At 37.9% G+C, this 27,421-nt stretch overlaps 1 protein-coding gene across 1 annotated transcript in view; it reads left to right on the top strand.

The window, feature by feature from the left end:
- Nucleotides 1-26,316, top strand: part of LOC104536556 (protein cornichon homolog 3-like) — a gene marked incomplete at its 3' end in the record, with an annotated part of 29,251 nt that extends 2,935 nt beyond the window's left edge. The window contains 4 exon segments of the mRNA XM_010179210.1: nt 3,180-3,248; nt 6,698-6,745; nt 23,553-23,665; nt 26,173-26,316. Coding sequence (XP_010177512.1) covers nt 3,180-3,248; nt 6,698-6,745; nt 23,553-23,665; nt 26,173-26,316 — 374 coding nt within the window.
- Between the last annotated feature and the right edge of the window lie 1,105 nt (nt 26,317-27,421).

Genomic DNA, 27,421 nt, shown 5'->3' on the forward strand with positions numbered 1-27,421 from the left:
TTTTTTGTAGGAAAAAATGGCAGCTCCAGCCACACAGTGCCCTAGGGCATTAAACTGCTACACAGGACTAGTTATAATTCAAAGAGGAAGATGTTTCCTATTTAATTATGTAAACCATGCGGCAGCACAACCCTGTCTTATTTTCACTAATATAATATCATTTATTGGACTGTTATGGTAGTGTATTGTGAGCAACTGCCAGCCTTAAGAAGCTGCAGCTTTGTTTCCATTGTTTCCCATTTGCAGTTTTAGAATTAAGACACACAGCGCTGTGAGATTAAAAAAAAAGAACAAACACAAAAACCCGTGCCCCCAAAAAACTGTGAGTTTCTTTATGTTGCGATTGTGAGCCTGTTACGCTTTCAAGCTTTTCACTGTGACTAGAAATATGAATGTACTTTTTTTCTAAATTAAGATAATTATCTTCATGTCATCACTGGATTTCTATTCTTGGGAATTTAACAAAACATAAACTATTATGAAATAAAATATTAAGAATTGAGGAGAATTTATTTCTGTCAGCCTTCTTCCAGAGAGACACTGAAACTTTTACTGAAGAAACTTCCCTCCAATCCTGTGTGCATGATACCAGACCTCAGTCTGTTTCTTGCAGGTGTAGCAGAAATGTCTCTTAATATTGTCATAATTTGCAGGTATCCCAAAAGGTTTGTCTGTGAGACTACTTTATTTACACTTACGAGTTCCATGAAGACAATGTATTTAATACTGTCAGATTTGTTTAAATGCATTTAGATACAATGCAAGCATAACATAAAGTAAATTGCATACCAGCAAAGAAAGAGTAGGTTTTTGACTACAGAGTTGGGAATGCTAGTTAAAAAAAAAAAGGAGAAAGCAAACAAAAAGTTAATGAAAATCTAAGTGTGTAGTATATTTGAGGCTGATCTCTTTTCCAAACTGTCATTTAGAAGTTCTTCAAGATTTAGCTGCATTAGTTAAGGCTAGCTCAACAGAGCCCTGCCTCAGTGGTTCCGTCTTTTAGAGCAACCTAGCTCTTCTTAATCTGAAAATGCTACAGAGTTATTGTCCTGTCTCTCTTCAGTGAATCTTTAGACGCTTTCCTGAGCCCCCCTTCTTAAAGGAGGTCCATCATGTGATTCTAGTATTCAGGTTCCCCATGTTGTTGTCTCGGACCAGTGTTTCCTCACAGCATGAGCTGGATGATTATCATGATTATCTCAAACTCCTTGTTGCTGTTACTGACTACCAAAAGGAAGAGCACAGCATATTCAGTCTTCTTTATTTTCCTCCCAAATAAATTTCGGCTCTTACCTACATTTACAACAGAAAATGAGCTGTTACCACTGTACATTATTAAAAACAGTTGTCACTCAAAGCTTCTTACAGTTTTCTATCTTAAAGCTACTTCTCTAAGTACTAGTGCAGTGAGGCGAGAGAATTTAAGGGAGATGCGCAGGATCCCAAAGTAAATCAGTGGCACAGCTATGAACAGAGGCTGCCAGGGCTGTCCTTCCCCCTTTCTGTCCATGCTGTCAGTGCTGATGTTGTTGCCCAGATTACAAACAGAAACATGTGAGTCTGAGTTGCATGGTTGTTACTGTCTTAGTAGTTGGCCCAGCTTGAGAATATAACGACCTATTCAAAAAGTATTAAATACAAAGGTGTCCTGAGCCTTATTCTTCACAATTGTACTCTGACCCTCTCACAATTTGTGTTATTTGCTCTTTTATCTTAGTCTAAACATCTGTTGCAGAGCTGATTCCTAACTTGTAGAGATACTGCATCCATGGGGAGAAGTGCTTCACTTATGATCACGTCTTATAGTTCCCTTTGTGGTTTATTCTAGCACTTTGACTTGTCATAGTTGAATAAATTGAATTCTGTAGAGTGCTTTTGTAAAATGCCACACTTCTGATTTTAAATGTGCTTCAGTGTGATGAATGCAGCATTAGAGTGGGATGCAGAGTAGATTTGTGGATTGTAGCTCTTAAGTTTTATTCTCAAACCTCTCGCCAGATTATTATATGAGTCATTGATAGGTCATTTTCAGGATTCCTGCTCCTGCATTTCATATCTGTAAAATGAATATGTTTTACCTATACAGCAGGTCTATGTTGACACCCAGTTGATTATTTTTTGAACAGCTAGGGAGCAGACATACTGTAAAATGTTATAGAATGTATAACATACACTAATTACCCAACTGCTGCCTTGTACTTCCATCAGCTTTTTATTGAGAGCAAATACTTTCCTGGGTTGTAAATTGTCTAAAAAGGAATCATTGTTTTAACATATATTTATGAGGTGCCTGTTGCAGTGAGCTTTCATTTCTTGGTTGAAGCAAGCAGAAAAAAATGTGTTATAGAACACCAACATAAAATAAACTTAAGAATGTGCTTTGAGATCTTTGAATGAAATATGCTGAGCGTTATTACAGCTGTATTCTTTCCAAGAAAGCATTATCAAACATTATTCTTTTTATGGGCACTTTTATCTGCTGTACTTTAAAAACAGGTAATAATTACCTGTGTGTCTGAATCCATCAGTTAATGGAGGAAACTAAAGGACATGAGCAAAAGGCATGTTTCCATTAATGAGGTCTGAGGTAAAGGAAGTTCCTGCTGGAATTTAGGAAGGGTGTGTTTTGCTCTGAAATAGTTTACATTTTGAGGAATTGGCTTGAAAATGTATAGCAGATTAATAATAATTAAGCTGATACTAATTCAGAATTAATATCTGAAGGAGGTTTAACAACTAATAAAAAGGGTCTGTTGCGCATGTATTAAACCTGGAACAGCATATCTGATGCATCTCTCTGTTTTGGGCAGCTAATGACCTTTTCCATAAAATTTGGAGATGTATTTATTTGTGAAATAGTTTTATGTCATTTGGAAGTTTAAGGAAAAAACTCTAGCCGATATGAGTGAAGAAATGTGGAAAGCAACAATGCTGAAAAGGCTGTAGATACAATTTTACAGTGACAGATTAATGGATTCTAGGTGTCATATGTAGGAGTATCCCATGTTTTGTTTTAACTAGTTAGTTCTTAAAAGAGTGTACTGGGGAAGCTGTTTTCTTATTTTGTCTCTGAAAATGGAGGAAGAGAGGTGATGCCTTTAACTAGATGCCTTTTCCCTATAGGAAAAATAAGTGTTTGAATGAGCATTCATTACAGTATTTGAAAAATTGTTTTTCAGATAATTGCCTTTGATGAACTTCGGACGGACTTCAAAAGCCCAATAGATCAGTGCAACCCAGTCCACGCAGTGAGTACAACCAGGGGCTCGCTAAGCAACAGCTACTGAAGAAAGGGAGATGCCCTGAGCTGTCAGTGATAGTACGAGTGTGGAACTGAATGTAGAGTCTGTTGTGAGGCCAACTGTAGTTTGGAAAATTGATTTATTGGGCCAGTCTTAGGAAGCCAGATGGTGACTCTTTATGATGATAGCTTTCCTTTTTGCTGAAAGAGGCAGATAAAAAATGTGGAATTTCAAAAACTGAAGGATATATGATGTGATGGTAATGCTTTTTGTTTATCTTTGAATTCCGTGGCACAAGTTTTCCTTTTTGAAATAATTTGCTTTCTCTGCATTCAAGCATGGGATGACCACCTTCTGCCATACTGTCTGTATTAATGAGTCTAAAGCTTGAAGGTGTTTGATAAGAGGTGCATTCCTAGACCTCTTTGTCCCATGGCAGGGCTCTAAATTTTCCTGTGCTTTAAGAGTAAATAACACATTCTGCTGCATCTGCTGTGGGAAAGGTTAAATATCACCCTGGGACTGTAAACTCAGTTTTACCTAATGAACCAAAATGCAACCCAGATTTAAGCACATGAATATTCCTCTGTTCATTACAGCTGTAATCTTAGGATGGTTTAACTGACTACAGTTAAACATGCATCAGATTTGTACCATCAGAACGGAGAGCAGAACTTGGCTCCCTATCATCTCACTGGGAATTACAATGATTATGACAGCTGCTGGATTTGATCTCTACAGAGTATCGAGTTATTGAATTGCCTACAAAGGATAACCAGATTCAGTAGCTAGTGCTTTGCCATTTAACCTTGTTTCATAACTCATCAGAGGATTTGTGGTACTACTTAGACCACTGATGGTTTTAAGTGTAATCTTTACATGGATCTTCAAATAAGAAGACTTGCTTACTGTTCACTAAGATATAACCAAAGAATGAGAACAGAAAAAATAAATTATATTAAGAAATCCTATAGAGTACTTCAGTGGAAGTATTCTGGTTTTGAATTTACTGGAAGTAATCTGATTTTGACTTCACTTTATCTGTTTTACTTCCCATCTTAAGATCTGCACACAAGAAATGTGTGTTTATATGTACCAAATTCCAGTAATTTCTCCTCTTCCTAAAACGTCTAAGATGCTCCATGGAAATAATTTCCATTTATTTTAAAATGGTAATGGGACTGGTATACAGGATAAAAAAAAAAAAAAGTTCCTGTTCCAGTCATATTAGTGGTGTAATCAGAAGGTTAATCATAGAGTTCTCAGTAAAGCACAGTGAAGTATTCTGTGATCACTTAACATATATGACCCTCTTCTTCTGTGATAACTCAAGCAATAATCTCAGATTGCTTTTTTCAGCACAGTATACATGGTGATGCCTTTTATATTGACATAAAAGGAAGATTTTTAGCAGGTATTTCTTATATCTTTGGTTAAGTGTATTTTCTTTTTTCCCTATGCAGAGATGCTTATGCCTATATTCCATTTATTTAGTGGGGTAGTTTTGTTTATTGCACTATAAGAATGTTTGATGTTTACTCCTGTATTTTCCACAACATTTTCATGACAGAGAGTAGAGCCTTTTTGACAAAGAAGGCTGAATTAGGGAGAAATGGAGGCAAAACCAATGACAGTACTGAGAATTTAATTCAGATTTCCTGTTTCACACTCTTATAACCTACAGTTCAAAGATAGACTTCCTACTTCTCCAAGGCCAGCTGCAGTTAGGCATCTATCCTCTAAAGGGAATTGAGAGGATTATTTTTCCCTCTCCACTTACCTCCTACTAAGGGCAAGAAAGCTTTCTGTAGCTTCACAGGCACATCCACACACATCCATTCATGTTAGCAACCATGCGTCTAAAATTTCTCAATCTGTTTTATATCACAGACACCAGAGAGAAGCATAATATTCGTCTGGTGCCTATCAAGCTGCCACATTCTCACTGTCTTTCCAAAATTGTACTTTAAAAAAAAAAATGGGTTAAACTTGGGAACAGGAATAGAAAAGAGACATTTCTTTGGAGAATAGAAATAAAAGTCAAACTTGGAGCAAATCTAAAGCATTTGAAAACCATAAAACTTAGGGAGAGTTGGCTTCTCACGTGGATATATTACATTACCTGTTTAAAAAAGGTCAATGTTCAGAATATGTTTTTCCATCTCTAAATGAAAATATTACCAGATAGTCTTCTGAGGACAACAAAACTACTCTGCCTTCTGCAGTGTAACCAACAGTAGAATCTTTCACAGTAGCTCCAGTGATGGAGTTATGCAGAGTGAACTCTGACTTTACTAGTGAATTTTTCATTATGGGCCATTTAGAAGAAAACGTGTTTTTGACTTGTATTCTTTCTGTGAATTGAGCTTAGAGCATCTTTTGAGTCGCAGTGCTTAATTACAGTGATTTGCAGTATTTATTAATGCTTTCAGCTCTGAAGCCCCCAACATAAGAAGAACATGGAGCTGTTGAAGTGAGTCCAGAGGAGGGCTACAAAGATCAAAGGACTGGAGCACCTCCCATATGGGGACAGGCTGAGAGAGTTGGGCTATTCAGTCTGGAGAGGAGAAGGCTCCAGGGAGACCTTATAATGGCCTTCCAGTACCTTAAGGAGGCCTAAAAAGTCCCTGGAGAGGGACTTTTTACAAGGGCAGGTAGCAACAGAATGAGACAGAATGGTTTTAAACTGGAAGAGGGTAGATTCAGACTAGATATTAGGAAGAAATTCTTTGCTGTGACAGTAGTGAGACACTGGCACAGGTTGCCCAGGGAAGTTGTGGATGCCCCCTCCCTGAAAGTGTTCAAGGCCACGTTGGACAAGGCTTTGAGCAGCCTGGTCTGGTGGGAGCTGTCCCTGCCCATGGCAGGGGGTTGAACTGGATGATCTTTAAGGTCTCTTCCAACCCAAACCATTCTATAAGTCTATGGTCTGTTGCTTAAAGTGGCATTTCTAGGACATTTCAGATATTCTTCACTAATGAGTCAAATTCTATGTCATGTTGCTCAGGTATCCTCTCAGTGATAGAGGACGGGCTGCCATACCACCTTTGCAGTTGTTTTTCCTGTTCAGAATTATCTTGAAGCCAGATGCTGGCTACCTGAAAGTGCAAGATCAAATCACTGTGGTATAAATTGGCACCACTGGATAGAGCCACAAATGTTGACTTAAAAACAAGTTGCAGCCTCTGGCTCAAGGCAAACACAGACATGAATCCCCGGTTTATATTGTTACACCCAGGAACGATGAAAAAAATAACTTATTTGGACTTTGAAATGGGTAAATCATTTGGCTTGCAAGCAGTAGGTAAGAAATGAATGCCACCATTTCAGACTAATAACATCTGTGCTTCCCTGCAGCCATTAATTATGATCTTGGCCCATCGCAATTGTAATATATTGTCTTTAATTCATGATACCAGCTAATCTCCTACCTTTTTCCTACTTTTTCTTGACAGAGAGAGCGGCTGAGAAATATTGAGCGTATTTGCTTCCTCCTGAGAAAGGTGAGCATAAACTACCCTAGGATTTGTGGAGTTTATGAGAATTAAGCGCCATCAAACGGTGATCTGCATTCATTTTCTCTTTGAATGATCCTTACACTCCATTGATGAAAGGCTGAATACTGCTGCAGAAGTGGGAGTCGTCATGACCTTGTAAGGACAGAGTAAGACAAGTTATAGAAGTTTAACGTAATAGAGGGTTTCTGATTAAGAACTGAAACTTCAGAACATCTTCAGGACATTTTGGAACATGCTTTTTGAAGGTGGTGAATAGTTTTGCAGTTGCAACTCGAGGTGCTTATAGCTCTATATAGCTCTATCAACTGATGATACTGTTGTAAAAATACTCCTTTTTTGAACAGTGGCTTACTATTTGTAAAACTAAACATTTTATTAGCTACATATTTAATGTTTAGGTTTTAAAATTGGCTGAATAGAAAAGTTGTTAAAGCATTTATTTTAACTCAAGAGAGATGCTGAGTGCCTCAGTTTTCTGAGGGTTTTGAAGGAGCTGATAATGTAGAGTTGAGGTACTTATCTGTAGCTTGAAAGAGCGTTTTCATAAACACTCATCGTTATCTCACTTTTGTCCCATTGAAGTCAAAATAATCATAATTCCAGCTTATTTTACTCTATATATTCAAGTTCCTATAAATTGCCTTCAGCAGAGTAGTAATGGGGCCATCTAAATTACTCTGCTTTTTTGCTTAAAAAGGTTAAAACTGAAGTGTGGACTGCTGACTGCATCCTAATCAAGCTAAGAACTAAATTCAGATATGGTTTTAAGAAACTTCATGCTTAGAAGTTTTGGGAAATTGGGATTATTGTCTTGGAATGATCCAAAGGTGTAACTGTGACCACATGCAGAATCTATCAAGCATCATTCTCAGATCACTCAGAGCCTTAGTTGTATCTGTTTGGCACCATTATGAACACATGACTGCTAGGAGCTACATTTAGGTACTTAGCCTGTTTGTGACCCTAGGGATGTGAAATAAGAGAAATACCTATCACCAATAGCTTTCCATTTTGTCAAATAGGCAGCCAGCCAGTTTCAAGCTGTGTCCCAGTTTCTTTGACGTAAAGCAACTAGTGAGTGGTAATGTATTCATATATGTGAGCCCCATGGGAATGGCTTGCCTGCATCGGTGTTTAATTTTTAGTGAGCCTCAGCCTCACTGTGAACAGCAAAATAGAGCATTTTGGCTAATTACAGGCTGTACTCATAAGGCATTCTCTTGCTTCTGGTTCACTTTAACAGTTTGTTAGTTCAGCCTCTTCAAAGTTCTTTGGGGAAACATTTGTTTTAATTTATTATATGCAAGAAGAGGAAGGTGGAATAACTATAAGAGATTTGTAGTCTTCAAATCAGAAAATCACTAAAAATAGCTTTTAGTTTATATAGTATAAAGGATTCACTGTTGGCAGAAATTCTGGAAAAACAGTAAAAAATTGAGTGCCAGCCATATAGGTACAGGAAAATAGCAGTTAGGATGCTTTCAGCAAGCACTAAATATATCCCTCATTATAACACTGTGAGGCTTTAGGTCTGTTTATCTTTCTATGAAACAGCAACATATCTGTTTTTCCATGTCTTGAAGTCAGATAATGCTTTTAAAGGGTTTTGAAAACAGTCATCTTGTTATTTGTGACATTAGAACCTAATGTTTAAGATCTGCTGTGAATCTGTTTTTTAAAGACATTATAGGTAGGATATAAAAGTATATTTGGTTTCATTATAGCCTGGTTTTAGAAGAGGCTCTTGGGAATTATTAAATGTGCATACAATGTGCCATATAAATCGGATATCAGTGGGCAAAGAGTTTCTTGAGGATGGATTTTCGGTTTTATGTCCAAAATACTTTGAGAAGATTATCAATAAACTATGACTAGATATGTGATGTCACCAGATATTACATAATTTATTTACACTTTCCAAAATAGAATGGAGGATGTAATTCTTCTGCATCCAGGCATTTTCTCATGTTTGGTCTGGGGAAAATACTTCTATATCATTTAACCAAATAGGAATCATGTGAAGGAGGTAAATGTGGTATTACCATGTGTACATGCATGCACACATGGGTCCGTGTTTTTATGGTGCTATAGAATTAGATCAGCCTAAGTTTTCTGGTTACTGGAGGATGGTTGATTATGTATAAAGAAGCTATGAACTTTATATAGTCATGGTCAAATCTCTTCTATCATGAAGTAAATGACAGGAATGACATATTTTCTGAAGTCAGCAGAAAGTGAGGTTCTCTCAGGCAACAGGTACCTCATTCAGTGGTATGTTTTGGGTGCTTTGTAGTGTGTGTGTGTGTGTGTGTGTGTATATACATGCACACGCGCACACACACACACGCTTTCATGTGTGTACTTGGTATACTGGTGAATATTCCATTGTGTGGACATTGGTGTGTCATACAAGTGTTGCACAATTCCCATAGGACATGCACTGGTATCAGCAAATGTTGTGGAGTCTGTCTGTGCTCTCTTCTGTGCTAAATTGCCTTTGTTTCTCTAAGGGTATGATTATGTGACACGGTACAATGCTATACAGAGACACAAACAACGTAGTTGTGAATGAGCTGTCTTGAGCTAGTGGAAGCAGTACAGCACACAGCAGTACTTACTTCTTGGGCTCATCAGCCCTGCTGAGGAGTGGAATAGGTTAGGTGTGCCATATAGGTCCACCATGATTTTTGTGATTTAATATTTTGGCGGAGTTATTAAAATATATTAGGTTAATGATGACAGCAATATTATGTAATTGTAATTGCAGTTGTATTTCAAGAAATCTACCTATCTGATTGATTCCTGTTGAACCAACTTATTTTCAGCACTAAGGACCATTGGGAATTTCCTATATTAAAATACAGTCATTAATCAACCACTGTAGTATTACTACTTCACCTTTGAGGAAATTTAAATTAAGTTTTGATTAGGTTATGCATCATAATTTTTGAATTAATCTGATAAATCCTTACTGAGAAGAAGAGTTGATGGAACTTGCTTCCTGCTCAGCAAACATATTTCAGACTTCAGTTTGCTCATGCCAAACACTGCTGAACAGTGCAAGTTACCTTTCTCAAATTATCAGCAAATATTTGTTTTTAAACCCCATTAAACTGAAGTAAGAGTGATTTACAAACTGGAACTGGAACTTACCTGGGAGGGAACTGAGGAAAATAAAAGAGAGACTTTAACTCATTTTCCTATTGTAGTGAAGCATTTTAGTTAACTTAGGCATAAAATTCGTAAAACTGCAAGTGTAAGAAAATGTTGTACCAGAGCTTGGTCCTTTTTCTTGATTTTACTTGGGTTTTTTGTTGTGTTTGTTCAGTGGGGTTTTCATTCATTCGTTTGTTTTTTGTTCCCCCTCCCCAAGAAGTCCTGAATGGATGGCTGGAAGAGAGGAGCAAATTCAGCAAGAAATCTAACCACAGGCAAGGTGACATTAATCTCAAAGATGTTCCAGATGAGCTTGAACTGTCTTGAAAATTCGTATACACAGGCAAAAACCCCTGCAGGGACAACTTTTGAATAACCAAACTTAGCCAGTTCAGTACCCCAGTACTAGCAGTAGCAACAGCAACAGTAGAGTGTCAATCAGGAGCTGGGATGTTTATAAAACCCCCCCAAAAAACAAACAACAATCAAAAACCTCAACCAAAACCTCTTCACATAATCTTTTTTGAAGCAAGTTTTAATGTATTACTTAGCAGGTTGGGAGCTGCCAATGCTTGGTCTATTCTAGCACTTCTGTCACTGTGGTTTCCAGTGGAGCTGTATCTGTGGTATTAGTGGTGGAAATTTATTCTTTTCTCAATAGTTCTGGTGTTTACCAGATTAAATTCTGGTTTTTACTGCTCTGCAAAAATAAAATAAATCTATTATGTTGGATAGTATATACCCTAATACACATCACAGTTATGTTTTACTGTATTTACAGGTTTTGGTAAATAACCAAAACCAATGTTTCCTTAAAGAGCAATTAGAGAAGACACTTCATTCAGAATGAGATACTGTAAATAAAATGTAAAACTTAGTGGTTTTCCCAGACATCTGAGTGTCTGCTTACAGTTTTGTTTTGGTATGTTTCCATATTTAAATATTTTGAAAAAAAATAATGCAAAATTACTTACATGTATGAAATTAACAGTAATTCAGAGGCATGAGAAGCTTGAAGGGTTGTGGGTTAACTCCACAGGTTCGGCTGTAGACAGAGCATTCCAAGGAAGAAGATAAGACTTGATCCTCTGTCTGCCATGCCTGTTTGTCAGTGTTGAATGCATATACTCAAAGCTTGAAAACTACCCGTCATGTGTTTGCTGAAACATTACTGAGCTCGCTGGATCAGGTAACAGGGAACAATTTAGCTTTTTAGCTTTTCCTTAGTAACAGATTAAAACAGTATTTTCCAAGTATGGAGGTTCTTCTACTTTATATGTAGATAAATACTATGGGAAATCAACATTTTTAAAAATTAGCACCATCTTTCATTGTTTATCGCTATTCAGCTGACATTTTCCTTCATGTGTATTTTGGATGAAGGAGACTGAACAATGTGCACTAGAATAATCGCCATATAAAATAATTTTTGTACTTGAACCTTGTTAGGTTCCAGACCCTTACCTAACAGTAGCTACCATTCTCTGCATGCAGCAGCTACAGTGGACATGGACCTTGAAGAGTGTTGACCAATCATACTCTTTCCTTCTTGATAAATTTAATGGTTATTACCATAATCACTCCTTCCATTGTTCTGCCTCGTAGTCACTGGCAAACCTGAGATAATGTGCTAGATTTTAAGTGTATGCTTCTGGATACGACAGTTGATTGCTTCATCATGGATTTAGGGATTTATAGATGTGTGACGTTCTTTTAGCCAGTCTGCAGACTGCTAGTCATTGGCGGAGTACTTCTGTAAGTCTGTAACATGGTTCATTTAAACACTTGATGTAGGGTTATATAAGCAAATTTAGCGAATGCGATGTATGATCACAAGGAATTTTTAAAGTGGTGTGTATCCATCCATGTGTAAGAAGGAATCGTACTTTCTCCCAGGGGTTATAAGCAGAAACTTCAGCAATAAGACAATTAGTTTCTTGCAGAACTGTGAATAGCAATAGTTTTACTTTTTGTAGTGCTGTAAATTTTTTACAACCTCAGTAAAGAAGTTTTAATTCCTCATTTAGTTACGCTTGATGGAAAAAGAAAATGTTGCAGCATAGCTAGCCTAGAGAGATAAGTCTGCAGGATAAACACATGCCAGGTTTGTGGTATGCATTATATTCAGCACCTCCTTACCACTAGTCAGAGTTTCCGTCTTTGAAGTTTAGGTGCTTGTGTTATGTGAGAGGAAACCAGAATTTTTAGTGGAGTCATATGGTATTTTTGGACTGTGAAAACAGCAGTGGTATTTTGCCTCTCAGGACAGAGGCTGATGTTTCCAGAGTTCTGATAAACTGCTACTGTAACAAACATCACAAAGGGAACAAAAAATGGCACCGTGTGACATTATTCCTGTTAACAGTGATTGTTATGTGAACTTTGTCCACTTTCACTAGAGACCAAAGAGTTCATCATTGTTACTGGTCTCTCAGTACGTGTATTATTTCTTGATGTGTCTAATGCTCTCTCTTTTCATACCTCATCAATATTATGAAACTACTGAGTCTTAAATAAATATCTGGGCAGCAGGAAAACTGCCAGGTGACCTTTTCTACTGAGTGACTGAAACAATGTAGTTAACTTCCAAAGAATATATATAGAATTATGTGTCTAGAAAACAAACTACAGGAACTCAGGTAGTTATTCAATACCTTGTCTCCCCATGACTTAATGCAATACAGAAGCTTGTGGCTAAACAGTCATTCCTGTGTATAGAGCAATTTAATTAAATACTAAGTATTTTTAAAATTATTTTTATGATCTTGATGCTTTTTTCCGCCCTCCAATCTTTCAGTGGTTCAGACCAAAGTTGGTTTATATAAAAAAGCTTTCTGAACATCCCTGGATTTAGAAACAGTTCAACTTCAAGTTTGACCTTCATGCTTATCCTTCATTTCTAAGATCGAACAACAACAAAAGTGGCTGTGGCTACTCTTGGTCCCTCCTTAATATTGATACCTTGGAGCAATCTCTGTTTATTGCTCTGAGAAACATGTCGATATTAAAGCAAAAACTCATGTGGAATAGGCTTGGACTTAGATTTGGATTTGAAGTTCTTATGATTTAGACATTGTTTAGATAAAAGCTGTGTAGTGCGTTGTTCGTGATTTATGACCAAACGTGCCTGAATTTGTGTAGAAATTCCCAGTGAAACTCAGGATAAACCACCAAGGTCAAAAATGAGGGGAAGAAATAAAAGTTTTTGATTAGACAATTCAGCACATGTCTTTGTAGCACTTCACTTGAGCTAGTAATGCTTTACTCCTTGGGAAACCATAATTTTCTTCCCTTTTTGTCTGGCCGTTACTGGGAGAGGGCTGTGTCATGAAGGAAGGTGGCTGGTACAAATTTCCAGAAAATTGGGGTGCCTTTTGATGGGATTGCAGTTTCATCTCTCTTTTTGTCAAGGTCTTGAACTTTCTATTATCTGGTCTGATAAACAATATGAATATGAAACCGTTGTTCAGTAATGCCTTTTTTAGAGGTTTAAACATATGATCTGTTTTGGGACTACAGTGATATTCTGAATTAACATTATCATATGAAAGCTTCACATTTTAAAGGTGTCTTCAGTAAATTGAAATGTGTGGTTTCAGGTTGTTCTATTTGCCTTCTTTCTGGAAGAAAATATAATACAGGAGCAAATCTGCTTTTGTTGTGATTAGGTGTATGTTCTGCTGTCTTATGTTTTGGCATTGTTTGAATTTTGCATTCTTTTATTTTCTTAGTCGGATGCTTCAGTCTTTTAAAGGCCCTATTGTGCTTCAGCCAAAGATTCCTTTCAGCAAGACTTGGCTCTCCTTTTCTATTATGTTTTCGTTTGTGTTACAGCAATGCTTCCAGGCGCAGGTAAAGAATAAAGCCTTCTTGTGCCAGGTGCTACAAAAAACACATGATAATAAATACGAAGAGCATTTTTTTACACTCACAAGACATCTGCACTACAGAAAAGGAGAGGTTGCGCCATTGATCTGATGATAGAAATCTTGTTTTCAGAGGGCTACTTAGTTTTCTTGTTAGCAGGCATAATTTGAATCTTTTCTTTTTAATTGCAGCTAAAAATTTGTTTGCTGTTTCTGAGGCATCTGATGTTCGTTGAGTTAATAATTGCATGTAGTCTTTAATCTCTACAACAGCTGTTCAAATGCAGCCCAGTCTGGAGTCAGACTTGAACTACTGTAGTCTGATTGATGACTGTTGGGAGTAAAATGATCTTGTGTCGTATGCACAGAGACTTGTGAGGCTTGCTCCACAGAAATAACTGTAGACAATATGATGAGAGTGTCAATATGTCAACATCATAATAAGTATGAGCTGTACCCCACTGCTATACTTATGCATATGTAATTGGCTCCTAAGCTGCCTCAGAAGAAATTCTAGAGTTTCATGCAGACACTGGAATAAAGGATATTGCTGTTTCTAAAACATTAATTAGATTTGCAGATATTGTAGGATGTGTGCTTGCCATGCTGCAAGTGTTCTGTCATTTAGGACTTGGGCTGTCAATGCTACATCTTTCATAAAACTAAATTAATTTACCTCCTCTTGAAGTAACCTAGGACTTTTTAAAATACACTAGACTCTGAGCCTGTGTGAGCGACATAGAAGTGGAGTGTATTTCAGTACTCAGTAGGTACTTGAAAGACACTGCTAAACTGCTGTTCTATGACAAGGCCAATTTTCTCATAGCCTTCAGAGTGGTTCTGACAAGGTATTTTTAAGTTAGGAACGAGTAACTTTTTGCACTCTAAGTATAAAATTTGAAGTTAGCTAAAAATGTATAAGTATGTAATTTTTAGTTTATGGATATCATGAATTATGGGTAAGTTATTTTTAGACAATTTTGGTACAGCATTTCTTGTTAGTCAAAAGAGGAATGAGAAATTTTAAATCTGCTGTTCATGTAAACAGCAGCGCTGTCCTTAAGTTGTACAGTTGAAAGAAGATTAATAGGGGAAGTGGGAATATGGGAAAATCAAGTAAAATATTTTTAACAGAAGCATTATACACTTTTACTAGCTCTGTGTTGGTTTAATTGTTGTCTGCAGCTTGCCTAAAAGAGGATGGAGTTCATGTATTGATCGTGATTCACACTTGATAGAGATTTTGTTTGCATCTGGAAATATGAGGGACATAATGATCTTCCCTGAATCTTGCAATAAATTTGCAGCATAGACAAAGCTTAGCCCTTCAGTACCTTTGTTGCTGAGCCACCTTTTCTTCTTTTGCACTCTGATAGGATATTTGCTACAGGTGATCTAAAAGCTTCCCTCCTTTCCTCTCAAGTCTTTTTTGCCTGCTTTTTTGTTACATTTATTGTCTATGAAGCATGGAATTGGGATAAAATAGGGGTTTGCCCTATTCATTCAGTTTCTTGGGCACTCACTTCTAATTTTATCAGAAAGAGTGGAGCTTGACATGGTAGCTATTTTGCAGAACTGACAGTAGAATTGTGTGCAAAGAGCTGGCGGTGTTTAGACTTTATGCCCAAATAATCCCATAAATGTTGCTTGACTAGAGATTTCTTCACACTTTTAACTTTTTTGTAAATAGATCAGGTTTGTATTAGTAGAAAGGTATTACTATTGCAATAAAAGTACTGAACATAGTTCCTTGCATGCTTTCCTTGTATACAGTACCATATCTGGAAAGAAAGCCCTTAAGATAGGGGAGAATTTAGAGGAAGTATAGTATTTCTGACAGGCAATTAATTCACTACCAACACTCATTTATTGTGTGCATTGTGCCAGCACTGTTTTTAGTCAAATTTACAAGCTCCTGAATTCAGCACTTCTCAAAAGTTAGAGCATAACAATTTTTTTTTTTAGCAGTTTTTACCTAAGGATGTCTGTGGGTTTACTTAAGGTTAATAAAAAGTTATATCCTGCTGTGCCTGCGCAGGTGTTCTGAACAGGGGTAGATTGTAAGGGGAAAAGTTACAAAACTATTGCAAGGATAAGAGTGAAGAGTTCAAACTTGCGACTCAGTCACAGTTTGGTCTGTACCCCTCTTTTACTCCAGAGAGAAAGTTAAGATTCACCAGTGTGATACCTGATGGAAATTGAAATATCCTTTGAAAAGAGATACATATGGTTATTCACAATATTATTACCAATGAAAATATTTCTGTATAAAACTATTTCAGGTTAACCAACTGTATTTTGCTGTTAATCTCATCTTTTAAGATGTTTATTCAGTAATCAAAGTGGCAGACAAAAGTATCACCCTGTAATAAATGACCTCTTGCCTTACAATTCAGCTGCTTCTTGTACTGTTCGGGAGGATAAGTAAACGTATATCCTTACAATATCAGAACATCACAAGGAACAGTAGAATAAGGCTGAAGATGCAGCAAAAATGTATGAGTAACTGTTGCCTGTAATACGTACTCCTGAGAGCAGTGTACTTCTCAGCTGCTTGGAGTAATGTGATTTATGCATCTGTTCCTCAGAGCTGTGTTGAAGATACTGGCAAAATTTGACTTGCTAATGCATTGTATGTGCTTTAATTTGTTGTACAGTAAAGTAAATATTTGCATTTTAGTAAAACTAAAGAAATTGGGATTAAATTGAATGTCACTATTATGTTTAGCAGAATGTTCATTGTGGATTTAAGTCAGAGTCAGACCCTGTAAAGCCACTATGCAATTTCAAAAAGCAATATAAAGCCTAAAAATAGAGCACAATGTTTTTATATCATACCTGTTATATGGATGGAAATTGTTTCTGCTGGGAGTAAAATGTCTTACCTTGCATTTAGATGCTGAAGTTTTCAATAAAGCTGTTAGGATAGCAGGGCAGGGATTGACTTTACCATGTCTGCACCGCACCAAATCAGCTTCCTCAGGCTAACAGTCTTTACCTGCCAGATATGGAAACAGCCCTTTAGTGAACGCTTAGTTTTCAGCATTTATGATACTGTCAGTCTTAGGCAGACCCCTGAGAGAAGGCCTGAGGGCCTTCTTCCTGTGCCGTGCAGATGGCTGAACTTCATTTTTAATGATCGCTGAGATTTCTGCATTCATCAACCTGCCTGTGAAATGAGGGGCTGGTTTTCTAGATCCTAACGAACAACTGTGGTACTAATTGTCATTCTCACCAGTTTCGGGTGAGCAGACAAAGACGGCAGGAGCTCTTGGGCTCACCCAGCTGTGGGGTGTCCTGGCTGGTTGTGCCTGAAATACAATAGTGAGGTAGGGCAAGAAAGCGTCTCTTACCCGGTTTCGTGTCAGCGTTGTGAAAATTAGAGAAGTTTGCACTCCAGGGTTACTAACCCAGCTTCTGTTAAAGGTTCTGAATTAATGTTAAAAACAGAAAGGTTGTGAAGATATCTCCTGATCCCTGCTGAGTGGAAAAGAACAGTTCGCAGAGGAGACATACACTTGTAAGATCACAGGATGTGTGCCTTAATGACGTGCCTTCCAAGGACGGGGTGCTTTTTGAATTGTGCTGGTGCCCTGCAGGCCTTACAGTGGAGAAATCTTTTTTTAAAATCCATTTCATAACCTCTTCAGCTGTTGGCTGTTATGACCTCCCTTAGGCTCTGCAATACAGAAATATTGCCCCATAAAGACGATCTTCCCCTGTCATTCTTGTTAAAGTTATTATTTGTATTACGACAAAGCTTAAATATTCTAGTCATAAATCAGCTCCAGTGGAATCTATAGATTTTAAATACAACTATTGCTATGTTGCAGGTGACAAAAATGAAACAATGAGAAGTGAAACGATAGGTTTTAATACAGACGTGGTTATTAGCTGAGATGGAAAGAGCTTCCAGAAGTACTATATTTTAATATTAGATCTGGTACTGTCTTACGGATGGATAGGGAGTGCTTTGTGAAAATGATAATTAGGTTCTTTGTGTTATTCATTTCTTTGTCTGGTATTTGTGCTGTGGATTGACTTATGTTCACATCCACTTAATACTGTTTAAAGAAATTCCAATAGCGCATTAGAATATTGAAATTTCCTTTACAAAGCATTGGCTTTGTGCTGCTTCACTTCATTGTGATCCAGAAAGGCGGAGGGGTGAAACACAGGTGTTATATCATTTCTTTTATTTCTGCTCTGAATTTGATCCATAATGTTGAGTCCTGTGTGTGTGCACCATTGCTCCCCCCCAGGGTAAAATGCAAATCTGTACATGTGAACTTAGTAGGTTCAACTGTAGGTTGTTCTTCTGATGATCTGGATTCTATTTTCCAGACATTTTCTTTTCAACTGACTGCATACGTCTACACAGAAAACTGCTAAATCCTTCTAGAGGTTTGTATAACATAGTTTTGAACTATATAAAATGCTTTGGTTATAGGCTTGTGTTGTAAGGATTTTAACTATGCAACTGAATTTGTAAGCGATTGCTACAAGCAACCAAAGAACACAGCTTGTAGAGTCACCAGCAAGTGTGGATTTTAACAGGAGAACTGGGAGAAATTTAACTTGAAAATTTGGACTGCAAACCTTTGCATATTTACTGTGACAGCGTTGTGTTGGGCTCTAGGGCAGCCTTTCAGAGGAAGCATCTCAAATCATTTAAACTAGATTAGAAAGATAGATTTTGTAGTCTAAGTGGGAAACCTTCCTGTATTTTGACACTTAAGTTTAATGTGTTTTATATGTTTCATCAGTGCAAGCAGTATGTTTAAAACTGTTGCAGATGTTAAGATGTATGGTGTGTGTATTTAAGACATACACAGTTGACCCTGCTTCTTTGATTTGTATAACAGCAGGAACAAACAGGCACAATTTGTTTCTTGCAATGTAAGTACATCATGTGTATGTGCACAATCTGGGCTAATGCACATGCTACTGCTGTTCTTCTGTGTGTTTCTGCTTGCTTTTTTTTTTTTCCACTTGCTTGCGCAGCACTTAGGACTTCTGTGGTCTGTGTTAGCAGGAGAATTTCAGAGTCATTAAATAATCAGCTCCCTTTGGTCTCACAGTGTCTGTAATTCAGCAGCTGATACTGCCCAGTAACCCAGGCTAGCTCTGGCAGGCTCTGTTAGGGTGGGCTGTAAAGTCTAATTAAAATAACTCTTGTGTTCTGAAAACCTTGGGCATGATTCCATCCTCGCTTTCCCTTTACCAATGAGGACCAATTCTACGTGCCAGCTTTAGCAAGGGATGGTGTGAAGTGAGCACTGTAGTGACAAGCTGCAGCCATCCTTTAGTGGAAGTAGGTGCAGCAGCATTAACCGCTGTGATAAAGCAGCATGCACCTAGATCAGGCCTAATTTGGTGCCCTGGAGTGATTCCTTGCGTGCATGGTGTTTCTAATTGCTGTTGGGTGGGTGGAAAAGGGTTTGTGTGTTTGTGAGGTGAACGCTTGTTTCCACTTGGGTAATCACCAGAGCTCTTAGGTTATGTGAAGGAGATTCAACCTCCACTTCTTTTCTGGTTTTTTTCCTGCCATCTGTGGCATTAAGGCATTAAGAAGCGAAGTTGTCTCAGCCTCTGACAGCGTAATGAAGACTCTCAGAAACCCTGGGAAGGGTAGAGTGTCTAATGACTTGCAATTTCTGGGTACAGTGTAAAATCTGTGGTTACAGCATGGAGGCTGGCATGCGCAGGTGGAGACTGATGTAGGCTCAAAGTCCTTCAGAGGAAGAAACAGCAATTCTGTGAGAATTACTGTTATTGTGTAGCACTCGAGTGTTGGTCCAGCAAATTGCTGGAAAGAAGCATGAGGTCTTGACATTTCAGTGGCTTCACAGTGACTGGGAAAGCAGTTTGATGCCCTTGTTACAGTCGATTTTGCAAGCATGAGAATTTAATAGCACTGATGAAGGAAGGTTACTATTCTTGCTGTATTGTCTCAGTTTTGGTTTCTGTGAAGTATTTTATGTGCCCTGTTCCCTGGTGAGACAAACTGTAATAATCACTCCATGTAACAATTATATAATGTTCTGTAAAAGCAAAATTGCATTTGAGAAGGGAGTATCTATCCATATGTAATAAACAGAATAAAGAGGAGAAGTACTGACAGAAAAAGATGAGTGTATCTTCTGTATAAGAACAACAGAATATTAGAAAATAGGAAACGGAATAAAATTATTTAGAACTGAGCTTCCTAAGACTTGCTCTTCTGCGGTTCCAATCTACAGCAGAGGTCTTTGTATTCCTATAAACACAAAAGCAGCTGCTGACAAGGCTTAGCTTCAGAGCATGCTTTCCTATGCTTTAGTTCAGCCAAATCTAGATATCTATACATAGCAAAGCCTGCCTTATTTTTCTTTGTAATTAGAGGGGAAGAATCTATCAACATGTGCATGTATGTGTGTAATTTTTTTGTATGAGGATGTATTGAATATTTATGGTGAGATGGTAATGATGTGACTATGATATCTACCTAAGATACATTGTAAATGCCAATGATGGATTGTGAATAAGGATTTTTAGTATTTACTGATACGGATATTTACTTAACTATACATATTAGAGCAAAACTTAGAAAAGTATAGTAGTTTTTTTCTCTTGCTTATGATATAGCAAAAGGTGTTTCTGATTACAGTGTTGTGGTCTAGAAGCTGACTTCCTTTCCAGGCTTTCCTCTGGTTTTCCACAGGTAAATGTCAGCAGAATTCCTGGTGATAAATTTGTAATGCCGTGCATTAGCTTGAGACTCAAAGTGGCCAAGTTGCTGCCTTTAAGAATTGTGCTGCTTTGCCAGTTTCTCCTTGAACTCTGTGTTCTGTAACCACCTCAAGACTTGATCTTGAGCTGTGTCAGAAAGCAGAGATCATTATCTGAACCAGAGTGTTCCTGGTTCAGAATGGACCTATAGTGGTTTGTGGTTAGTAGGTTGAGAGAGGTTCTCCTTCCTCTCTGCTCTGCCCTGGTGAGACCGCATTTGGGATATTGTGTTCAGTTCTGGGCCCCTCAGTTCAAGGACAGGGAATTGCTTGAAAGAGTCCAGCGCAGAGCCACAAAGATGACTAAGGGAGTGGAGCATCTCCCTTATGAAGAGCGGCTGAGGTAGCTGGGTCTCTTTAGCTTGGAGAAGAGGAGACTGAGGGGTGACCTCATTAATGTTTATAAATTTGTAAAGGGCGAGTGTCAGGAGGAAGGAGCCAGGCTCTTCTCTCTGATGTCAAATGACAGGACAAGGGACAATGAGAGCAAGCTGGAGCATAGGAGGTTCAATCTGAACATGAGGAAAAGCTTTTTTACTGTGAGGGTGACAGAGCACTGGAACAGGCTGCCCAGAGAGGCTGAGGAGTCTCCTTCTCTGGAGACATTCAAAACCCGCCTGGATGTGTTCCTGTGTGACCTAGTTTAGGTGATCCTGCTCTGGCAGGGGAGTTGGACTGGATGATCTTTCAAGGTCCCTTCCAACTCCTAATATTCTGTGATTCTGTGATATCCTAACATGTTTACTATTGGGCACCATCATGTGCTCTCCCAGGAATTAATTAAAGATATTAGTTTAAATTCAGTTGCACAGCTATTTGTATCATAGAAGTTACTACTGCAGTTGACTACCTCAGCAGGACCAACAAGGGTTGGCTCTTGCTTGTTTCTCAGCTAGCTCTCTTCTCTCCAGGAGCCGAATCCTGTGATTGCTAAAGTTCATTGAAAGTTTCCAGAGGACATTGTGTCACACTGTAGGATGATTCTTACAGCCAAGAACCGAGGCAGTGTTGTTTTTTAGTTATTTAGATATTCAGTTTGCTTTTCCTCACAAGCGTTGCTGGTAGTGCCTTTCAACACTTTATGCTTTCAATTCTCTCACCTCCTTTTGGATTTGGTCTCTTAGGTAAATTGTCCGAATATAAACTCTAGTTGGCTTTGCAGGCTGGGCTTTGTTTGCTTCTTTGCATGAATTCCCTTCAGAAACTGTGATCAGCACTGATCCTTTATTTATTTATGTCCATGGGAAAATATCACTACAAAAAAAGGATGAAGAGAAAGAAATGATCCATTTGTTGTTTTGTCAAAAGCATAGGTAGATGTCATTACACCAGAAACTGTGAATGGAAAGTGATTCTGTTTCGGAGATTTGACTGCTTGCTTTATTTCCTTTCTAGCTTCACAGCTGATTTTCTGTTTTGTTTTGTTTTGCTTTTTAAAGCTCTGCATAAATTTTCACCACGGGCTTCCTTCCTTGTTATTACCAGCCAGCCCACTGAGGCAGCACCGGTGTGTTCTTGCTACATTTGTGGATTGTGTTGGAATCAGAAATCAACTATGTGATCATGAATGTAATATGCTTTTAAGTGTTGTGATGTTTAGTGGGTAGATGTACATCATGAAGACCTTTCTTGTCTGCAATATGTGATGATGTTGAATCATTCTTTGGGGAAAGGTTCTGGTCGTGTTGTAAATCACATTCTAAAAATGAAAAAAAAAAAATCCAGCAGTGATAAATAACTACCATCTGGAGTCTGAACTATGTAATTGTATTATGATTTGTCATGCACATAAGTTAAGATTTTGAGAATGTTGAAGTTGAAGGCGTAGAGACAGATGTCCAAATGTGGTAACTACTTCTAGTAGTGATGTTAAATGAAAGTTAAAAAAAAAAAATATTCTATGTGAGGTAGAAAGACTCCTAGAAACAAGAAGATGGAATTTATTGCAGCACAGCTGTATGGGACCACGTAGGCATTGGGAATAGCTGTGTAGTAGATTTTACATTATTTTTAATAATAGGGCTAATTTTAATTATTTGACAGATGTAAATGAATTTGCATCAAAAGAAGCCCTCAAATGCTTTTTGTGGTTTAACTTTGGTTAATGTAGCTCCAAGATGCAGCAAGGGATGCAGATGAACTATATATGGGATTGTTTAGCTTTGAGAAATATGTACTGCTGGAAATTAATCTCTTCTATGACTCGAATAAAGAAAATATTATTTTCTGAGAAAAGGCATTGGAAGAAAACAAGAGAAGAAAGCCAGCTAAGAAATAGGAAAGCAGAGAAAAAAGCAAAGTGCCTTTAGAAACAACTACTCTAAATCAACATCACATAAATTTCTGCTTCTGCCAGCTGCCCACTCACTTTCTCTTTTAATAGAAAGACTTATCTTGGGCCTGAAACAAGTAATATGGGGAGGTATGGATTTACTAAGGAAGTGAGTTTCCTGTCTCAGTGTTGCAAGCTAAAACCCACTGACTTGGTAATGGATTTGATCTCTTTAGAGCATATATAATGCATCAAGATGGTAGAAGCAGCCTTTTATTTTTCCAAGGATGCTCCTCCAATAATGAAATGAAGTTTCAGTAATAGCTTTGTTATTTCCTTTCTGAATGCGTCGGTAATGAAACTTATTTCTTTAAGAACTCTTACAGACATTGATTTAGTCTCACAATGCTTCTGTGATGGAAGAAATAATATAATCTACGTTTTGTAGACAGAAATCCAGAGCACCAGCTAAGACATTAAGTGATGTGTCTCATGCCTCTCAGCAGGCCCCAGGAGTACAGCCATGGTTAGAATCTGGACAAACCTGGCACAATGTCTTGTGCTCATTGCTCATAGCCAAGCTGTCTATCAACTGAGATATGTCTAGGGACAGACAAAGACACACAGGAGACTTGTGGAGATGGTTTCTTCTCTGAAAAACTACTTAGAAAACTAAAATGAAAGAGGTCTTTTACTGACATCTGTTATTTCTGTTCCTTTCTTTTTAGCTGGTGTTGCCAGAGTACTCTATCCATAGTCTCTTCTGCATAATGTTTCTGTGTGCTCAAGAGTGGCTCACACTGGGGTTAAATGTTCCTTTGCTTTTTTACCACTTCTGGAGGTAAGCCCATCTTTTATATTCTGTCTTCCTGTTAGCCTTATTTTCCACCTCAGCACACATGCAGATTGTATGAAGTGCAGGGATAGGCATATGGCTGAATATCTTTTGCCTAGAAGCTTTTGCCTGTAAGCAGCTAGAACTTAGTTTCTGGAGAAAAAGTAAGTATTTTTCATAAACCTTTAGGATGAGTAAAGAAAACGTAATATTATAAATACGGCTTTCTGTTACTTAGATAAATATTCCCAAGGGTGTCAGGATGCACTCACCACAACTGAATGAAAATGTGGAAATTAAATATGCTGGAATCTGAAAGTAGAACTTGGTGAGGCTCTAAATATTTCACAGATAGGGAGCTGTAAGGCTGTTCTTACTGGAAAAATCTTGGACCTATTCATTCAACCCTACCAAGGAAACATTTCCATTGGAGTTGTGAAATAGAGACTGGACAGATTGACAGAATTTTGCTTCTCATCTTTGACAGCTTTATGCTTTTTTTTTTTCAGTATAAAGTAAGTTGTTTCTTGCTGTAAAATAGAGAGTTTTTGTTCTGCAAGAGAAATCTCTCTTAGAGAGTCCTGAAGTAGGGATTGCAGTAGATGAAGACGTGTTGTCTTCACCCTGCCCACATGACAAAGTGGAGAGTGTTTCCACTCTGGATCTCTGCCGTGTGTTTATGTTCACCAAGGGGTTTTCAGAGTTGATGATCTAAGATCTGCTGTTGAGCAGCTTTGAAGTTTTCTGGACAGGCACTGCAGCTGCTACTGCTGCATCTTCCTCTGCGTTCCAGTAGAGGATCAGCTTTCTGTTGCTTCTGAAGATCACCAAGGGACATCAGGTTTTGTTGTTGTCAGTCTGGGGTCTTAACTAGTTTTGCATTTCCACAATGTCTGTAAAAGCACAGATTATTTTTGTCTGTCAGGGTCTCTTTGTGTTACAAAGATAGATATGGCAGCAGATAGCTTCTGTTGAAGAATAATTTTGTAAAGAAGGCAAACCTGTTATCTCAACCAGCAGCTAAAAATTAGTGGGATTTTTATGCTATTTTCTGCAAAAGCTTGGTAGTAATGCAGAGTCGTATGATGAAGTGTATTATTCAGGAGTTAGGGTGCTTGCATAGTTCTCAGAAGGCTAAATGGAGTGAAGCTATGAGTGCTTTTCTCAAAAGTTTCTCAATAAAAGCAGTGTTTTATGGTGCTGTTTTACTAAGAGTTGACAACCAAAGTGTGACATTAGTATTGTTTAAAAAGTTTTATAAAAATTGTATTTTATGTTCAAGATGAAAATGGTCAGACTCTTAAGTAATGACATCAACCTTTGGAGAGAACTTTTGATTGTCATTGTTTCCATGATTCTCCATGTGCTTTGCTATTATTAACCCATAATTGCAGCAGGTTTAAGCACAGACAGGTTTGGGTTCATTGTGTAAAGTTCTGCACGAAACCATGGGAAGATACTGTGTAATATCTTCAACCCAATGAAGATGATTAAGCAAGGTTTCACCTGTGGTTTCTGTAGAGAATTCATAATGTTATTAGAGATTGTAAGTGGATGTGACTAATACTGTATGGGAGGAAGGCAAAGTTATTGTGAGTACATTTACTTTTAAAGTTTGCTGCTGGTCACTTGTTTTAGGGGGTTTGCATCTATCTGTTTATCTATAACCTCAGCAATCTTCAGTGGTTACATTACTATTTCAAAGCAACAGAAATAATAATATTTCATCTGATTTGTGCTGATCTTAAAAAAGGTTCATTAACTTTGTCGAGGACTTTTGACGAGGTTTTGCTTTTTACTGCAAAGTAACTGAGACAAAAGCTCCTTTGCCAAAAAATGTTATTTTTGTCAGGATTTTCTCAAACACCCAGTCATTGCTGACAATAATTAGAAATCTATCCTGTGTAAAACAAACAAACAAAAAATCCAAACAAAAAACCCCCCAAAAGCCCCAAACAACAAAACTTTAAAATTATTTGGATAGTAAATTTTTGAGCAGTGCTACATGTAAAATAATCATTAGGCAGCCAGCTCTTATATTACTCCGTATTGACTTTTTTCCTTTTCAGAGTTGGAGGAACTGAGCTATCAGTTGGTTGAGACTGTCACCTTTCATCATGTCTGAAATCAGTTGTGTAGATGCAGTTAAAGCCCAGTAACCCTTCCTCCATACTGTGATCACAAGCCGCCACATATTGTCACTCACGATGTGTAAGTTATTAGTGAGTAAGCCAGAAAAAACTATATAGGAAGGGAGAATGTTTCCATCTAAAGAATTAATAGAACACAGAAAGTCCATATTCATGAATTGCTTGGTTCTGTAAGAATGGTCTGATTAGACTAGCATCCTGATTTTGACAATGTCTAGAAATAGATGCTCGAAAGAGAGGAAAATTCCTCCCATATCATGGAAGACTCTTTTTCACCTGAGCTGGTGGTCAGGAGTGTGTGTAACTGATATTTAATACAGAATGTTACAGAGTCATTCCAGATGTCTTCTCCTGCTCTTCCAGGTATTTTCGTTGCCCAGCAGATAGTTCAGAGCTAGCGTATGATCCACCTGCAGTCATGAATGCAGACACCTTGAGTTACTGTCAGAAAGAGGCCTGGTGTAAGCTAGCTTTCTATCTCCTTTCCTTCTTCTACTATCTGTACTGGTAAGTCTGGTCATTTCACTAAGGAAATAGTAGCTGCTTTTCATTTGACATGTGAAGTTTTATTTAGGAATTACTGGAACCAATTGTCCTGTTTCCTCAGTTTTACAAAACTTGCTTCTGATCTTGATTCAGGGAGGCATGCCCCCTTACAGCAGCATGTGTTTATATCTGCTGACACCTCAGTACAGAATATTAAGCATTTATCTAAGGCCTGAGCCAGGCCCTGGGGCCAACCCAAGTATAAAATATTTGGTCCTCTGAATAGTCTCTTAGGATGGATGAAATAGCAAATGTTGTGATAATGAAATTATGTAAAATAAAAATAATGATGTACAGGTTTAGTACCAAATTCTATTCTGCACTATCAAGACACTCATAAGAAAAATACTACAGCTGCCCGTGTAATGATGCTCAAGATGGTGAGTAGATAAGTAGGTAGATGGTGGGTAGAAACATGGGGTGCACCATGCCTGTAGTCATTCCTACAACCTCCCTTTCATGACAGGGTACATCTCTGTGTGGTTCAAACCCCTACTTTAAGTACATGCATGAAGATACACATCCCAGTTGTGTGTTGTCCCTCCTGCCCTTTTCAGCTGTCAGATGTCCTTAGTGCACAGTAACAAATGCCCAGTGCAGGAATATGTGAGGATCGTATTTAAGGTAAGGCCTTGGTAGAATCCTTGTGCTTTTAGTCACCCTTGTAATCACACCATAAAACTACTTGACAACAAAGGTTAACACACTTCATATGGAGATGTCGTTTTATGATGCCTTTCTTCTACTCCTTCTTCCATAATATATTTGCACAGAGTGCATCTTCACACAGCAATCTCTCCGTAAGGCAGGTTTGTACACTGGTGGAAGAAGAGAAATGTTACTACTTTGATTACTGCTCTGTTATCTGTTCTCTTGTTCCCCGTATCTTGAGGAGTCATTGCTGCAGGTTGTTGTGTATCAATATTACTTTTAAATACTATTGAGAACAAAGTTTTCTGTCTGCATGTGTCTGTGCCTGTGTCTACACACATGAGAGAGAGAGAGAGAGAGAAAGAAAGAAAATAGGAGAGCCCAGGCTGTATGGGCCTGGCCTGGCACAGCGTGA

Source organism: Mesitornis unicolor, unplaced genomic scaffold (genome assembly GCF_000695765.1).
Source record: "Mesitornis unicolor isolate BGI_N332 unplaced genomic scaffold, ASM69576v1 scaffold25752, whole genome shotgun sequence".
In the NCBI taxonomy this organism is placed as follows: Eukaryota; Metazoa; Chordata; class Aves; order Mesitornithiformes; family Mesitornithidae; genus Mesitornis; species Mesitornis unicolor.